This window comes from Balaenoptera physalus (assembly GCF_965194825.1).
Source record: "Balaenoptera physalus genome assembly, chromosome: 2".
In the NCBI taxonomy this organism is placed as follows: domain Eukaryota; kingdom Metazoa; phylum Chordata; class Mammalia; order Artiodactyla; family Balaenopteridae; genus Balaenoptera; species Balaenoptera physalus.
The window spans coordinates 143,254,067-143,272,400 of record NC_138883.1 but is presented as its reverse complement, the minus strand read 5'-3'; the positions used below and the strand labels follow the sequence as shown (position 1 = coordinate 143,272,400).

Genomic DNA, 18,334 nt, shown 5'->3' with positions numbered 1-18,334 from the left:
CCCGCCCGGAACTGACATCCTGGGAATCCCTGAATTTGCGTCTTGTTTCCAGGAGAGTTTATCCGGAGAATCCCGGACCTAGCTAGCTAAGGGTACTGCATGTCCACGGTGGCGCTAGGGCACCTCTAAGGCCCCGCCCCCGGGTCAGACCAGGCCGCGCCCCACTCCTCGCGAGAGGGCCGCGCTTGCCCAGGAAGGTTCAGAGGCGGAAGTGGGGTACCGGAAGCGACAGTTGCCATGGAGCCCGCGGAGGACTGGCTGGTGGAATCCTTGCGCTTGTAAATCGTGTGGGCTTGGGACGTGGAATCCGGGCCTGGAGCTGGCTTGGGGGCGGACGGGCGTGGCGTGGAGCACGCAGGGAACTCGCGGCATGTGGGGCGGGACCTGTACGGAGGACTCCGCCTGGGCCTCGGCTCCCGCAGCTGGGAAATGGCACCTTCCTGTGTGCGCAAATTGTGTGAAGTACTAGTAGGGGCAGTGCTTGTGGAGGATAATAATAACATAAGTGACTGTTTATTTTGCGCCAGGCTCTGAGTTAAACCTTAAACAAAGATTATCTCGATTCCTCACATCAACCTTGGGGAGTCTGAGTACTCTAGGAGTTCCATTTTACAGATGAGGACGAGGCTCAGGGAAATTGTGACTGGCCTGCTCCCAGTCACACAGGGGATGAAATGTGTAACAAGACTTGATTCCAGTTCTGCCTGATTCCAGAGCCTGGGCCCCCAACTGCCGAACCATGCTAACATCTCAGGTTCTTTAACAGCTGTAAAGTGCCATGCATCGTGTGACGTTGTGTCCCTATCATGCAGGTACCAGGATTTCCATGCATTCGACCTCTCGGGAGCCACTCGAGTCCTTGAATGGATTGGTGACAAAGGTGATATGCCCTGCCTGGCCCTAAAGAACCACTCCTCAAGCTGGAACTCAGGAGCTCAGCCCAGAGGGACCCAACCACTCTTCTGGGAGCTTGAGGGCCTCTTGGTCACTTGTAGCAATTTCATGCCCCATCAGCATTATATATCTCTTACGAAAATCTAGATCTCTTCCATCCCTCAGTACAAGGCTGCATACCAATGGCAGAAGAGTTTATCTTTGCTTTGGAAGATTTGGCAGAGTGTCTGGACCCAGCCGTGGTCCAGAATCTTTCTAGCACTTTGTCACAGCTTATTCTGCTTCTTTTTCCAGGAATCTTGGTTGCTGGCTATGAAAGCCTGAAAAAAAATGAGATTCTTCATCTGATATTACCTCTCAGACTTTCTGTAAAAGAAAACCAGGTAACTTGAAATATTTATGCTGAGTATATGTGTCTACTTCTACTCATTTATTAAATCTTTATGGAGCTCCTATTGTCTACTAAATATTGTCCTGGATACTAGAAAGAGAGAAACTGTAAGCACTGGGCCTGCCCTTATAGTCTAATAAAGGGAGGCAAACGTGCACAGAGGTAAGTTGTACAGAAAGTCCTGGGATTTACAGAGGGCTCCTAGAGCAAGAAGTCAATTATACTTTATCAAGAATAGATTTAGGGGGAATTCCCTGGTGGTCCAGTGGTTTAGACGCCACGCTTCCACTGCAGGGGGCCTGGGTTCGATCCCTGGTCGGGGAACCAAGATCCCATAAGCCGTGCCACACAGCCGGAAAAAAAAAAAATTTAGGGAGCAATTAGAGTATGAAGGGTGGTTGAAACCTTAGAATGGTTAAGATCACCTAGGATGAATGTGTAGTATATAAAGAATAAGAGCAGAAGATGGCTAAAGACAGAACCTCAGGGAGAACATTTAAGAAATGGGTAGAGGAAGATGATGAACCCACAAGGAGTACTGAGAAAGAATAGTCTTTGAAGAAGGAGGAGTCTCAGAAAAGGCCAGTGATCCAGAAGCCAAGAGAAAAGAATGTGTCACAAAGAGTTGATAGCTGCCTAATGTTACTATAAAATCACTTCAGCCTCATTGGCTAGATCAGTCCGGCCTTTATTGCCCTTGGGTAAATTGCCTTCCTAATGTTCTTGATCTTCCTCATCCCTACCCCTGAAGCTAAGTCAGGAGCTCACCAAAATTGAGCCTTGATGAGAGACCTGATTTACCTCCCACCTCACCCCTGGCTTTCCCTCTGTTCTCTTGTGGCCACCTCCTCCTCCCCTGCCTCTGGTTCCTCACGTGGAGATAGTAGAGTCTAGTGGCTAAAAGCATGGACTTCGGTTAGACAGACTTGGGTTCAGATGTATAACATAACCCCTGTGACCTTAGAAAAGTTGCTTAAGCTCCCTATGCCTTGGCTTTGTCGTTTTAGAACAGGGATAATTATAGTGCCCAGGTCACAGAGTGGTTGTAAGAATTCAACATGATAGAGTAAAGCACTAAACAGGGTGGCTGACACAGTGAGCACTGGATAATTGGCAGTTGTATTTTTTTTAATTAATTAGTTTATTTATTTAATTTATTTATTTGGCTGCGTTGGGACTTCGGTGCTGCGCTGGCTTTCTCTAGTTGCGGTGAGCGGGGGCTACTCTTCGTTGCGGTGCGCGGGCTTCTCATTGCGGTAGCTTCTCTTGTTGCGGAGCATGGGCTCTAGGTGCGTGGGCTTCAGTAGTTGTGGCTTGCGGGCTCTAGAGCAGAGGCTCAGTAGTTGTGGTGCACAGGCTCAGTTGCTCTGCGGCATGTGGGATCTTCCTGGACCAGGGATCGAACCCGTGTCCCTTGCATTAGCAGGTGGATTCCTTTTTTTTTTTAAATACCATGCATTTTCTTTTTTTCTTTATTTATTTTTTAAATTTTATTTACTTTTGGTTGCTTTGGGTCTTCGTTGTGGTGCGTGGGCTTCTCGTTGCGGTGGCTTCTCTTGTTGCAGAGCACGGGCTCTAGGCACACGGGCTTCATAGTTGTGGCACGCAGGCTTCAGTAGTTGTGGCACGCAGGCTCAGTAGTTGTGGCTCGCGGGCTCTAGAGCACAGGCTCTGTTGTTGTGGTGCACGGGCTTAGTTGCTACGTGGCATGTGGGATCTTCCCGGACCAGGGCTCGAACCCGTGTCCCCTACATTGGCAGGCGGATTCTTAACCACTAGCAGGTGGATTCTTAACCACTGAGCCACCAGGGAAGTCCTGGCAGTTGTATTTTTATTGCTGGAAGAACCCACCTAACTTCCAGTGCGAGGTGTGGGGAGGAATGGGGCTGTGTTAGTTGGCTGATACATTCCACCTTTCTCTGTTAAGCCTCTGTGACTCCTCTAAGAAGGCTTGGAATATAACACTTGTGCTGTGGTGAAAGGTTAGAAGAAAGGTTCTGGATGTGCAGGAAAGAAAGGAAGCTATCTGTGTAGGCAGCTGAGACCAACATTTGCAAATAACAGCACCCTGAGGCCCTGCCCAGAGAAGCATCATTGCCACCTGAGCGGCTTCCGTGGCTTCCTGCTAGGCTGGGAAATGGCTCCTTACCTAGAACTTGTCTGAAACGTTCCTTTGGAGAGTGGTCCCCTATCTGATTGGCCACCTTTTTGTATTTTAGGGCTTACTCCCTGAAAGAGATTTCAAGGTACGCCATGGAGGATTTTCAGACAGATCTGTCTTTGATCTGAAGTATGTGCCAGACACCAGGTATGGTCAGCTCTGTGACCCAGACCTTCCATTCAGGATGGAGTGGCTGGAACTTTAGGGGTATCCTGTATCTTTATCACCACCCCTCCCCGTCCCGCCTCAGCACAGGGGCACATGGGAGGGCACGTGCACACACAGATCTGGAATACAAAGAAACCAGTGCTCGGTGGCTTTACGGTCCCTCACGGACCTCTTGACTATGGTAACCCACAGATTGCTGGCGTTGCTCTAGGGAATAGATATAAAGTAGAAGGGATGCTCTTAGTTTCTCAGAGAGCTGGTGGTGGGTAGTTGGGGCTAATAGCTCAGTTGGCAGAGGCCAGAGCCTCTGGGTGAGGGTTCTGTATTCAGGCTGCCTGCTGGGTCCTCTAGCACACGTCATGCCACGTGGAAGCCAGGGCTCAGTCCCACGACTCTCTGTGAGCTGTGGACCAGTCCCTAAAGGCGAACAAGCCTGCTCCTCCTCTGTTAAGTGAGGGTGACTGATCTTGAGGACCCCTCCCTGCGTAAGCTCTCCTGATACGGGGAGTGTAGGAATCCCAAGCTGAGTGGGCTGGAGAGGGAGAGGCTGAGGGCTATGTGGGTGAGCTCCCCGCTGTCTGGGCTGAGATTTCCTATCCATCCTGAATAGGTTGCTGGTGACCAGTGGCCTTCCCGGTTGTTACCTGCAGGTGTGGCAGATTGCGGAGGACAGCGGTAAGTGACTTTGACTTGGCGGGGTTGGGTTTGTAGGAAAGCCTGTTACTCTCACACCCCCAATCCCTAATCTGAGCCAGTTAAGAAACAGACTCAGAGCCAGTGGGAATTAAAATGCAGTATCTACTGGGACTTCCCTGGCAGTCCAGTGGTTAAGACTCTGCGCTTCCACTGCAGGGGGCACGGGTTCAGTCCCTGGTCGGGGAGCTAAGATCCCACATGCCACATGGCGTGGCCAAAAAATTCTTTTAAAAATGCAGTATCTGCTTCAATGCAGCAAAGGTGAATTAGCAGCCACAGCAGTGCACACAAGCCCCAAGTGGAGCTTCCTATAGCTTGCTTCAGGAATTGAGTTTACCAGCCCAGCCAGAGGCAGAGCACCTGGTGAACTTCGGGCCTCTCCCACCCCGGGCAGGGGCAGAGCGAGGGCAGCAGGGAGGTCACCTCTCATTGCAGCCATGCTGCTCTCAGGGAGGGAAAACAGTGAGTGAGCACGAGGCTGGGCTGACCAGTCTCCCACTCAGAGACGCCACTCTGCTGCCCAACGGGAACAGGAAAGTTGGGAAAGGCGCAGGAAGCGTTAGTCCTGTTCCTCTGGGAGTCGGGGAGTTCCTTCATAGTATCCCCTCCAGCAGGAGGTTTGCGGTTCCCCTGTCAGGCAGGCACCGGAGCCTGCAGCCCTGATCCAGCCCCTGCCATCCCTCCTTGGGTTAGACCATTGCTGACCAGCGTGGAAGCGGGCCTCAGAGGCAAAGACAGCCACTCTTGGAACTGCCCCTTGGCTTGTGTGGTCCTCTGCCTCACTTGGATGCTTCCCAGAAACCAGTAGCAGCTGTTGGCTTCTCCCCAAGCTTCATTGCTGCAGGAAGGCGCTTCTGGTCCTCATTTGGTTTTTGAGGTCGCTGACCCTGTGGACTTTCCTTTGTTGTTTCTTCCTTGTCACTTGTCTGATGCTGTAGCTTCCAGGTGTGTGTATATCCTTATTTGTAGTTATGATTGTTTATTTTTTCATAATTTTATTGAAAGTCACCCATTTTAAGTATACAGTTCAGTGATTTTTTTTTTTTAGTAAATTTAACAAGTTGTGCAACCACCACTATCATCAGTTTTGGATATTTTCATGACCCCAGTAAGATCCATCATGCCAATTACTATTAACCCCCATGCCCACACCCTGCCCCAGGCGACCACTAATCTGCTTTCTGTCTCTATGATAGATTTGCCTTTTCTGGATATTTCATATCAATGGAATCATACAATATGTGGTCTCTTGTATCTGGCTTCGTTCACTGAGCATAGTACTTTTGAGGTCCACCATGTCATACAATGTCATAACGTGTATCAGCAGTTTGTTCCTTTTTATGGCTGAACAGTATTCCATTTATGGATGTATCACATTTGTCTATCTGTTCACCAGTTGATGGATCTGATTTTTGGTTATTAGGAATAATGCTGCTAAGAACATTCATGTACAAGTCTCTGTGTGGACATATGTCTTCATATGTCTTGGATAGACATTAGGAATAAAATTGCTGGATCATGTGGTAAATTTATGTTTGATTTTTTAAGAAACTCCCAAACTCTTTTCCAAAATGGCTTCATCATTTACATTCCCACCAGCAGTGTATGAGGGTTCCTGTTTCTCCATGTCCTCACCAACATTTTATTATCTGTCTTTTTTTTTTTTTTTTACTGGCAAGGATGTGGGTCAACAGTAACTTTTTTTTTTTCTAATGTTACTTTTAATTAATTTATTTAATTTTATTTTTTGGCTGTGTTGGGTTTTCGTTTCTGTGTGAGGGCTTTCTCTAGTTGTGGCAAGCGGGGGCCACTCTTCATCGCGGTGCGCGGGCCCCTCGCCATCGTGGTCTCTCTTGTTGTGGAGCACAGGCTCCAGACGCGCAGGCTCAGTAGTTGTGGCTCACGGGCCTAGTTGCTCCGTGGCATGTGGAATCTTCCCAGACCAGGGCTCGAACCTGTGTCCCCTGCATTGGCAGGCAGATTCTCAACCACTGCGCCACCAGGGAAGCCCTATCTGTCTTTTTTATTAAAGCTGTCCTAATGGATGTGAAATTGTATATCATGTGGCTTTCATTTGCAATTCCTTAATGACTAATAATGTTGAGCATCTTTTTATATGCTTATTAGCCATTCATGTATCTTTGGTAAAATGCCTATTTGAATCTTCCTAAGGGTGTTTTGTTGTTATTTTTTTTCCGCCAGCAGGCTGAGATAACATGCTGTCACAGGCCCTTTGATATTCCAGTTTCACTGTACATTTTAATAGATACTTGTTTGGATTAATTAACAATCTATAAGATGTAACAGTAATATTAATGAGTGTATATTCTATTCCAGTCACTGTACTAATCACTTTCCATGTGTGATCTCATTAAATTCTCATGAGTCTGAGAACAAACTCTTTCCCAGAGAGGCTAACTTGTTCACAGTCACAAAGATGGTCGCAGAACCAAGACTTAAATCTAGTCTGACTTCAGAGTCTGCTTATAACTATGCCTGGTGGTAACTATAGTTAGATAATAATAATTGATCTCAGTATAGTATGTAAGGGCTCTGAAAAAAAGGTCGTAGGGTATTTACTTACTGGCAACATAGTCTGTGCCACCATTTTGCTTAGATCTGGTTCCTGGAAGTAAGATCTACTTATGAAAGGGCACATAATAATAATAATGATAATAATAATAATAATTATTATTATTATTACTGTTATTTGTAGCAGTAGCTAGCATTTCATCATTCAGTCATTATTCATTGTGTGCTTCCAGTGTGCCAAGCATTGGGCAAGGTTCTGGGGATATAACAGCAAGCACTCACATAGATGTTCCATCCTTTCTTGGTGCTTATATTTTATCAAATATTTTGCCCACTTTTTGATTGGCTGTTTTGTCTTTATTGACTTGTGAGAGTTCTTTGTACATTCTAGATACATGTTATTTATCAGATATATGTTTTGCTAATATTTTCTCCCTGTCTTTTCATTTTCTTAATAGTGTCCTTTGAAGCATAAAAGTTTTAAATTTTGATGAGGTCCGTTTTAATAGTAAAACAGTGTCATATCTAAGAAATCTTTACTTAATCCATAGATTTTCCCCAGTGTTTTTTTTTCCAAAAGTTTTATTGTTTTAGCTCCAACATTTAAGTCTGTGATCTCTTTAGAGTTAACTTTTGTGTATGGTAGGTATGAGGGAAGGGTCTAAGTTCATCTTTTTCATGTGAATGTCTGGTTGTCCATTTGTCAAAAAGCCTGGCCTGTCTCCACTGACCTGCGTTGGTGCCTTTGGTGAAAATCGGTTGATTGTGAATATAAGGATTTATTTCTGGACTCTCCGTTCGGTTCCAGTGATCTCTATGTCGAGCCTTATGTCAGTAACTTATAGTTTTTTTTTTTTAAATTTTATTTATTTATTTATGGCTGTGTTGGGTCTTCGCTTCTGCGCGAGGGCTTTCTCTAGTTGCGGCAAGCGGGGGCCACTCCTCATCGCGGTGCGTGGGCCTCTCACTGTCGTGGCCTCTCTTGTTGCGGAGCACAGGCTCCAGACGCGCAGGCTCAGTAGCTGTGGCTCACGGGCCTAGTTGCTCCGCGGCATGTGGGATCCTCCCAGACCAGGGCTCGAACCTGTGTCCCCTGCATTGGCAGGCAGATTCTCAACCACTGCACCACCAGGGAAGCCCCTATAGTTGTTTTTTATCTTTCTCTAAAAATAGGCTGCGTGGGGCAGCAATGGTTTAAAGATGAGGGGGGACCTTGGAGCTCTTTAGCCCTGACAGTGCCTGGGGTACCAAGTGCCATGTAGAACCTGTAGCCCCAGGCCCAGGAGAGCTAGGCCCAAGGAGACTTGCTCTGACACCCATATGAGAGTAGGAAATCAGATAGTTACCTTCCCCTGGATATTAGTGCAGAATATTCCAGGATCTGGGGAAGGCTGGCCAGCTGTTTTCCTAGACGCCTAAAAATGTAGCATTATCTTGGTGAATTTTCCAAGGTCCAGGTTTGACCCACAGCTTTGGTATCTCAGAAACCTGATTCTGTCAGCACACTCAGAACAAATCTAATCTGTTATTAGGGGCAGACACGCTCACCAGACTCACAGGACTGCTGTATAAACCAGAACGCAGATTTATTAGTTTATAATGAAAAAATAAGTATCCCTAAAAGTGGAATATTCCAGATCCTTATTCTTTTCCTATAGAAGACCTAACCTAATCAAAGCCTGCATGATAAACATAACCATAACAAGAGGAATCAGCTCCGAGGCTTCCAAATGGTGTTTTCATAAGCTGTCTTAGGCAGAGACTATAGAACTTATGAAGGCTTGGCTCCCCAGGCCTAGGTGCTGTCCAGGCCCCTGGAGGGAGGGCCTGTGGCCTCCCCTCTCAGCTCTGGGGCTGAGGGGTCCACTGAGAATGTCTTTAGATGGAGACATACCTAACAGCCTCAGCTGAATGTCTCCCGAAGCCTCTACTTGGAAGTTAACTTCAGTCTGGAGTGGCTCTCTCTGCCGTGGACGGGCCCCAGCATTTTCTTTGCCTTTGTGGCTGAACAGCCCCCTCTCATGGCCACGACTTTTCCTTTTGACGTGGTAATATGTTAGCTCAGTACTGCAGGTCTGGAGCCATTCTGACTCCTTAAGGAGTGTGCCTACTGCAACAGAACCAACCGTTCTGTTGGTTTAATCTTCAGACAGCCTTCTTTCTTTTATTGCCCAGTTCTTGGAGGTGCCTCACTGCATCTTTTGCTTTGATTTTGTAGTAGTTTTTCTTTTCATTTGGCTAGTTGGTGTGGATTTCCTAAAGGGGGCATTTTGACACTGACAAGAGAGGGGATGAGGAGGAACCTGCATTTCCTTCCTGTTGTAACTACGGAGCACAACCCTCCAGTCAGAAGCTCTGAAGCCTTTGTCTTCCACTGCATCTTTGAAATAGGTCTTTGAAGGCTTTCCCTTGACCTCCTCCTTCCCCGCCATCAGGGGACAAATCATATCTGAGAACCACCCCTGGCTCAGAGCAGCAGGTCCTGGGGAATCTGTTCCGGGTTCCTCAGGGTCTGTGGAAAGGGAAGAGGGAGCCGCTTAAGTGGGGCCTGGGGGAGTGAGGCAAGCTGTGCTGGGCTGGTTTGAATTGCAGCCTCACTGGCACTCGCCGGAGACACATGGTCCTGAGGCTCAGCTGTTTTGTCTGCTCCGACCTCTGTGGCTCCTAGGGTAGAGCAGTTATGTTCAACAAGTCTAGACGAAGTGCACTGAGAGTCTGTGGCTTGGGGAGCAGGACTCAAGGGGCCTCTGCATCCTAGCCCAGCCTGGCCACACCTTCTGTGACTCCTTGTATGTGAACTGTCTCCAGGGAACTGACTGCCACGTGCTCGCTTGATAAGCCGTGTTAGTGTTCCTTCTCTCATCCGTCCCTTCCTCATCCTCTTACCTATCCTCTAGAATTTAAAAATACATAGATCTCCATTTTCTTCAGAGAATGTGAAACCAAACAGTGAGCTCCCTCTTGGAGCAAGAAAATATAAAATGGAAAATATGCATCTCCCTTTAAGTAGTTTGTACAGCAAACTACTTGTTCTGAACTATGTTATAAATGGAGAATGCAGAGACGGGAACCTGTCTGCTGTCGAAGCAGACTGAGGTGAACAAAGCTAAAATTTGATTTAACCTGAGGGCAAGTATGTCTTTTTAACGTTCAGTGTAAAAAAGATGTGGACTTTCTTGCCCTGTTTATGTTTGAAGACAAAGACATCTGTGTTATAACCTGGACCTGTTAGGATTCGGCCAATTGCTTGAGGTCATGGGACATGTTTTTGAAGAAATAATATTACTTCATGAACTCCGTTCCTGTTATTTTCAGTTAAGGTGTAAACAACATCATCGGTGTGTTCTTTCCTTTTCTCTTCCTTTATTTGTTCTCCGCAAAACTATAAAAAGCCAGAATTGCTTGGGAGGTTTTGAGATGGCTGCTGTGATTCATTATCTCCCATGTGCGAAACAGTTCATAAGACAAATTATAGAGAAACTACAGTGCTTCTGACAGTTTCCAAAAAGTAAACACAACGCACAGTGATTATGTCTCCACATCCTCTCTTGCCAGCTGTGAGCCCGTCTCCCCTGACCTTCTGGCAGGCCTTCACTATGGAATGTTTCAAACCTGCATTAACATTCTGGACTTTAGCCGCTTCCATCTTCCCCCAGATGTCATCAAGGCTGTCAGCACCATTGATGTGCGTGAGAAGGAGGGGCGTCTCTGGCCCAGGGTGGCCATCTTCTCGTCGGCGGCGCCCGGAGTCCTCCACGGGGCCAGGCTCAGCAGTCTGAAGGTGGTGGATCTGGAATCACAGAAGACCACGTACAGCTCAGGTACCGCAGCCCCTTGCCGGCTCCTCAAGCCCCACCCAGCCACGCTGGAAGCCGAATCCAACCCTGTGTGCCAGCTGCTGGGGAAACGAGATGAGTGAGAGGCAAGGCCAGGCCTCGGGGGCTCCTGTTCTGGGGCTGGGGAAGGCAGTCCGGGACCAGCACACAATCAGCCAGGCGGACCGTGTGAGATGAGAAGGCGGCAGGAAATGGTTCGCTCGGCCGGGGGCCGGTGGGGAGCTGCCCAAAGGAGGGGGCTTGGACCAGCCAACGCCGCCAAACCGCTGGACCCATCTGACTGCAGCCACTTTTCTCCTCTCGCCCCGCCATCCAGGTGTCAGTGACGGCGAGTTGCTGAGTAGCCTGCAGGTTCTGGACGCAGACACCTTTGCTTTCTGCTGCACCTCGGGCCGCCTGGGGCTTGTCGACACCCGCCAGAAGTGGACCCCGTCAGAGAACCTCAGGCCCGGCTCTGGGTCCGCTGGAGGGAGGTGGTGTGCAGAAGCTGGGGGCCGGGGCCCTGGGCCCAGCATTGCCAGCCTTGGCTCGGATGGGCAGCTCTGTCTTCTTGACCCCCGGGATCTCTGCCAGCCGGTGAGCTTGGTCCAGTGCCCAGTGTCCACGCCTAGCCCTGACCCAGAGCTGCTGCGAGTGACTTGGGCTCCAGGCCTGGACAACTGCTTGGCCATTTCAGGTACTGCTGAGAGGATTTTGTGTCTGTCACTTGATCTCTCTCTTCCGGGGACTCTTGAGTGCTCAGGAAGGAGCCCGTAGTCCCTTAGTAAATCTGGCCCCAGAAGTTAAAGTTGCTCACAGAAAAGCTCCAAATTAGCTCTCCAGGTTCTTCAGTGGCGGCCCTTCCACATCCTGGCTACCAGACTTCCCCACGTTGGTAGCAGGCCTTTCCTGTCCCAGCAGGAATTCAGTTCTGAGGTTGGTGGAGAGGCTGCGGATGGTAAGACACTAGGACAGCCACGGGCTGCACCAGGGAGAGGTGATAGGGTCTCAGTGGTGCCGCTCAGTCTTCTCGCTTTTAGAATTACAGCAAGCTAGCTAGGTCAGCAGGCTCCTGGGTCTGGCCCAGCAGTATCTAGTTGAATGAGGGTGTGTAATGAGGTATCTGAAAGCCGATGGAAGGATCCTCTGATGGGGGGAGAGGTTGAAAGAACAGTTGAGAGAGCAAGAGAGGGTCATTGGTCATGGCGGGATCCAGCAAGAGCAGAAGAGCAGAACCAGGCTTGGGTAGTTCTCTCTAAAGGCTTCTCTTTCCCCCATCAAGTAGGAGACAAGGCCATCTGCTGAGAGGGACTCACATGTGGAGGGATTAGAATTGGGGGCAAGTGGAAGAGGTTTGAAAAGTCTCTAAAGCCTCCGTTTCTTGGGGAAAATAATAGTACCTACTTCATACAGTTGTGAGGGTTAAAAGAGAGAATGCAAGATTAGCCTCGGGCCTGGCACGTGATAGATGGACAACAGATGCTTATTGTTATATGCTCCGAGGAGTCATCAGCCGCCGTCATTGACGGCAGATGTTACATGCCCTTCCGTTGGCCTTTAATTTTATTTATTTATTTATTTGGCTGTACCGCGCAGCTTGTGGGATCTTAGTTCCCCAACCAGGGATAGAACCCACGCCCTCAGCAGTGAAAGCGCAGAGTCCAAACCACTGGACCGCCAAGGAATTCCCTCAGTTGGCCTTTAAGTATCTTGTGGCTCTTTGATTCCTCATCCTCTAGCCTGTTTTGGTTCCGTAGAGCATTCAGAGATTCAGCGTCAGTGCTCTCTTTTCTTGTTCTTCCTCAGGTTTTGATGGGACGGTCCAGGTCTATGACGTCACGTCTTGGGGTGGAATGGGGCGCCAAGTAGAACCTGTCTTCACTCACAAAGGTCACATCTTCCTAGACGGCAATGGGATAGACACTGCTCCACTGGTCACCACCCACACCTGGCACCCCTGCAAACCGAGGACTTTGTTGTCCGCAGCAAGTGATGCCTCTCTGCACGTATGGGACTGGGTGGACCTCCATGCTGCCTGCTGACTCCAGTATCTTTCCACCCAGGCCCTAGGAAGCTGCTGTATAGCAAGGATGTTGATTCAGAATTCAAGTGACCACAGAGCCCTGTTACCAGCTGAGTGGCCGTGGGCAAGTTAACCAGCCTCTCAGTCCCAGTTTCTTTATTTGTAGAATGAGACTGGTAATAACTACCTGGCAGGACTGTTGGGAAAGTTAGAAGTAACATATTTAAAAATAACTGGTAAGGGGACTTCCCTGGTGGCACAGTGGTTAAGACTCCGTGCTCCTAGTGCAGGGGGCCCGGGTTCAATCCCTGGTCAGGGAACTAGATCCCACATGCATGCTGCAACTAAGAGTTCGCGTGTCACAACTAAGGAGCCCGTCTGCCGCAACTAAGACCCAGCACAACCAAATAAATAATAAAAATAATAATAGTAACCGGTAGGATGCATGGCACAATAAATATTTGGTAGCTACTCTTAGATCTGGGAGCCCCATTTCCCCCAAGTGTAAAATGGCAGCGTTTTACCCCTGTCTGCATTCACAATATCATGGAATCTGAAGAGCCAACGGATGTAAACAGGTTTTGTGAACTTTTTTACAGAAGTGAAAATGTATAGTGACAGATAATCATGAAAAAAGTCAACCCCAGTAGCAGTGAAGGAAATAGCAATTAAAATAAGATTATGCCATTTTTATCTACTAAATTGCCAAATTTTAAAACATTTTTGCCTTGAACAGCTGATAAAGGTTACATGGTACACAATTCAGAAGGTACAGAGGAGCAGCTTGGTTCTTTATCCCAGTTGTATGATGTACCATTGTTCAGTTGAACCATAATTTATATATCCAGGCTTCTGTTATGTGGCAATTAAAATTTTCTAATCCTTTGAAATTACAAGTAGTGTGTACAACTTTTGTATCCATGAACAATATGTCTGTAGAATACATTTCTAAAATTAAAACTGCTAAGGCAGAGGATGTGAGCATATTTCAATTTTATAAATACTGTCAAAGTGCCCTCCATAGAGACTGTGCCACTTTATGACGGCAACGATGATGATCGGTCTGATTCTCTTACCTCACCACCACTCTCCTTAGTGGCTTTTTGACCTTTGCCAGTCTGATAAATGAAAAATCATTATTTGTACTTTTAGTCTGCATTTCTCTTATGTGTGAGGTTGAGACTCTTCACATATTTAAAAGTTTGGGGGCAGCTGTTTTTAAAGGTGGTAACAGCCAGGGTGGGGAGCTAGGCATTCTCATCAGTACCACCTGCAGCTGGCGTTCAGGCAGAGACTGGCCACCCTCCTCTTGGGCGGTTCTCACTGGAACACGGCCTTCACCAGGGTGATGCTTTCCAACCCCTGACCCCCAGGGGAGTAGGCCCAAAGGACATTTCTTTTGGTGGCCCGTAGCAAATATGAAAGTGTACCTGCATGTGATTCCTCACTGTCACATTTGTTAAAGGATTTTCAGCAATTTTCTTGTTGAAATTATTTGATTACTAGTCACAGTTTGGGCTCTGATTTTTTTAAAAAATAGCTTTATTGAGATATAATTCACATACCATACAATTCACCCATTTAAAATGTACAGTTTAATGGGTTTTGGTATATTACTTTATTAGTTTTTAAAGATTATGGTAAAATATATCTAACAATTTGCCATTTTCCCCATTTTTTTTTTTTTTTTTTTAAATAAAGTTTAATTCATTTATTTATGGCTGTGTTGGGTCTTCGTTTCTGTGCGAGGGCTTTCTCTAGTTGTGGCAAGTGGGGGCCACTCTTCATCACGGTGCGCGGGCCTCTCACTATTGCGGCCTCTCTTGTTGCGGAGCACAGGCTCCAGACGCGCAGGCTCAGTAATTGTGGCTCACGGGCCCAGTTGCTCCGTGGCATGTGGGATCTTCCCAGACCAGGGCTCGAACCCGCGTCCCCTGCATTGGCAGGCAGACTCTCAACCACTGCACCACCAGGGAAGCCCGCCATTTTCCCCATTTTTAAGTGTACAACTCAGTGGCATTAATTACATTCACAATGTTGCATGACCAGCACCACTATTTATTTCCAAAACTTTTCATCACCCCAAACAAACTGACTATTGTGGGCTCTGGTTCTTTGGCTTTCAGTTGGGCCTATTTGGTGTATTCTTCAGCTCGGCTCCTATAACAAAATGCCACAGACTGGGGTCTTAAACAACAGAGATTTACTTCTCACAGTTCTGGAGGCTGGGAAGTCCAACATCAAGGTGCTGGCTAGGTGGGTTTCATCCTGAGGCCTCTTCTCTTGGCTTGTAGGTGGCCACCATCTTGGTGTGTGCTCACATGACCTCTTCTCTCTGCTCAGGCAGAGAAAGCTCTGGTCTCTGTTCCTCTTCTTTTGACACCAGTCCTTTCAAATTAGAGCCTCACCCTTATGACATCACTTAACCTTAATTCCCTCTTAAAAGCTCTATCTCCAAATACAGTTACATTGGGGGTTATGGGGGTGGGAGGGGGTATAATTTAGCCCATAGCATTTAGGAATTATTTTGAAGTAAGAAAAACCTAATAAATTTTCCAATGAAATGATTATTTTAAATTAATTTAACAAATGTAATGAATGAGCATTACATTTTGGAGAGGTGTAATTTAAAAATTTCAGGTGTAATTTAAAAATTTCAGACTCAAGATGTGATCCTTCTTACAATCATCTGGAGTCTTCTTTCTAATCCTTTTCTTCCCCTCCATCGCCCCATGAGAACTGATTCTATAGATTCATTTCCAGAAAAAGGTAATTTCTTCTTTGCTGTGCGCCATTTCGGCTTAAGCTTCACAGGAACACTCTGCTTTCAGATAGAAGAGGAAACCTATATGACAAATCAGGGATTTTTTTTTTTTCAAGAGAGTTGGATTACCAGCATAGCACTGGCTAAACACACCCACCACCTCCTTTAGGGCCTCACCAAGTAAAAGAGATGAATAATTTAGAAAATAGTAGAATTGATATATGAATTGAAAAGCTGCTTTTCTAGGGACTTCGCAGGTGGCGCAGTGGTTAAGAATCCGCCTGCCAATGCAGGGGATGTGGGTTCAAGTCCTAGTCCGGGAAGATCCCACATGCTGTTGGAGCAACTAAGCCCATGCACCACAACTACTGAAGCCCGCGCACGTAGAGCCTGTGCTCCACAACAAGAGAAGCCACCGCAATGAGAAGCCCACACGCAGCAATGAAGAGTAGCCCCCGCTCGCCGCAACTAGAGAAAGCCCACACGCAGCAACGAAGACCCAACGCAGCCAAATTAAAAAAAGAAAACTTAAAAAAATATGAAAGAAGAAAAGCTACTTTTCTGAAAAATACTGATACATCAGTCAGTCATGGTCCAGCCAGGAAGACTGAATCCACACCAGAGAATTCAGTGGAGGGAATTTGATTATGTGATATCTGAAAGAGGATGCAAGGGAAAGTGAGGCCCTAAAGGAGGTGGTGGGTGTGTTGCCCAGAGCCCAGGAATGGGGCCTCCCAGTGGGAACTGAGCACAGTGATCTTGCCTGGCTGTGGCTGGGGCCGTGGCAGGATCTGAGACTGCAAACAGCTAGACTGCAGGAAGTACAGAGAAAGAAGTCCCCAGGCTTCTCTCCTTCCACCCTCCAACATCCTGCCTGTGCCATGAACCAAACCTGACAGGAGCTTGTCAGCAAGCGAGCCTGGGAAATGCAGCAAGCAGGGGACAGGCCCGGGATGGATCTGAGGACAAACAGGCAAATGACTGGCACCACAGCCAAACCTCCTCAAGCAAGAAAAAGGAAAAAACTGAATAAAGAAAATAGAACAAGGATATCACAACAGATCTAGAGAACAAGAATTATAAGAGAATATAGTGTGCACAATGATATTAATTTGAAAATCTCAAGATAAACAGTTAATTTTCTTGAAAATATACATTGATTTTTATAAATTTCTTTTTTTAGAAGAAAATCTGAACTATCCAATAAGAAAGAAAAAACTACTCAAGGAATAACACCAAAAAGAATATTGGCCGGGGGGGGGGGACAATTTTGTAAATAATTTTTTTCCAAACTTTTAAAGAACAGAAAATTCCCATGCTATAGAGACTATTTCACATAAAAAATCTAAAAACTCATTTTATGAAGGTACTATAATCCTAATAACAAAACTTGGCCAAGAAACTGTGCTCAAATACAACACCACACTCTCTCAAGCTCAGGTATCCACACTAGACAGTGGCCTCAACACTATACTCCACAACAGTCCTTTTATAACCAATTTTTTTTTTCCAATGGCGAGAAATGTACTCATTTTAATGGAATTCCAAAAGATAGTATAATTTTAAATAAAATAGCCTAACAGGCACAGGTTATTAGAAACAGACACAAGCTATAAAAAGACTAAAAAAGGATACACAAATAGCTTTTAATGTATTGGAAATAAATGGCTTCATTCTCAGTTTTTTGGTTTTTTTTTTTATGATTACAAACCAGGAACATTTTTATTGTTTATTCCCCGTAGACAAACTATATTAAGATTTTGGTGAAAATACTTATTTTTTTTTTAACATCTTTATTGGAGTATATTTGGTTTACAATGGTGTGTTAATTTCTGTTTTATTCACAAAATGAATCAGATATATATATATATATATATATATATATATCCCCATATCTCTTCCCTCTTGCATCTCCCTCCCTCCAACCCTCCCTATCCCACCCCTCTAGGTGGTCACAGAGCACTGAGCTGTGCTATGCGGCTGCTTCCCACTAGCTATCTATTTTACATTTGGTAGTGTATATATGTCCATGCCACTCTCTCACTTCGTCCCAGCTTACCCTTCCCCCTCCCCGTGTCCTCAAGTCTGTTCTCTAGTAGGTCTGCGTCTTTATTCCCGTCCTGCCCCTAGGTTCTTCATGACCCTTTTTTTTTTTTTTTTAGATTCCATATATATGTGTTAACATACGGTATTTGTTTTTCTCTTTCTGACTTACTTCACTCTGTATGACAGACTCTAGGTCCATCCACCTCACTACAAATAACTCAATTTCGTTTCTTTTTATGGCTGAGTAGTATTCCATTGTATATATGTGCCACATCTTCTTTAACCATTCATCCCGTCAATGGACACTTAGGTTGCTTCCATGTCCTGGCGATTGTAAATAGAGCTGCAATGAACATTGTGGTACATGACTCTTTTTGAATTATGGTTTTCTCAGGGTATATGCCCAGTAGTGGGATTGCTGGGTTGTATGGTATATAACCAATATTTTAAACACTGCTATACTATCCTGAAATAAAATTTTACAGGGAATATTGATTGTTTACAAACCTAATATCAAAATCACTATAAAATATAAGGGAATAAAATACAAAAGATTCTGTATTTCAATATAAATGCTCATTCTTTCACATAATGAGGTAATCAGATGCTTGCATGTATGTAGTAAAATCATCAAGAGCAGGACAGCCATGATTATACACCCAGACCGGTGTGCTGCATTTGTGACTAACACCCAAGAGTCAAGGACATGATTTTTCTGAATTGGTGAACAACTCTTTGGAAAGTTCTAAACAAAAGAAAGTACTGTTTTCTCCAGTTTTACGCAGTAGTTGAGTTTCTGGGAAATTCAGGTGTATTAAAGCTGTGCAAAACTTTCCTTGTGTAC

At 46.1% G+C, this 18,334-nt stretch overlaps 1 protein-coding gene and 1 long non-coding RNA gene across 3 annotated transcripts in view; one reads left to right on the top strand and one right to left on the bottom strand.

Moving 5' to 3' along the window:
• The first annotated feature begins 103 nt into the window (after positions 1-103).
• WDR73 (WD repeat domain 73) lies at positions 104-13,576 on the top strand. 2 transcript variants are annotated; one of them, XM_082448818.1, is made up of 8 exons: positions 104-278; positions 813-880; positions 1,189-1,277; positions 3,505-3,593; positions 4,225-4,289; positions 10,499-10,663; positions 10,995-11,354; positions 12,464-13,576. In XM_082448818.1, exons 1-8 carry the CDS (start codon positions 238-240, stop codon positions 12,697-12,699), a joined length of 1,113 nt encoding a protein of 370 aa, XP_082304944.1. In that variant the 5' UTR covers positions 104-237; the 3' UTR covers positions 12,700-13,576. The 2 variants fall into 2 exon arrangements, with proteins under 2 accessions (XP_082304944.1, XP_082304943.1); XM_082448817.1 differs by lacking the exon at positions 104-278 and adding an exon at positions 286-444.
• An 814-nt stretch (positions 13,577-14,390) lies between these two features.
• LOC309654629 overlaps positions 14,391-18,334 on the bottom strand; it is a 266,307-nt gene continuing 262,363 nt past the window's right edge. Inside the window, exon 2 of the long non-coding RNA XR_014260356.1 lies at positions 14,391-16,736. This is a non-coding gene — a long non-coding RNA (uncharacterized lncRNA). The remainder of the gene's footprint in view (positions 16,737-18,334) is intronic.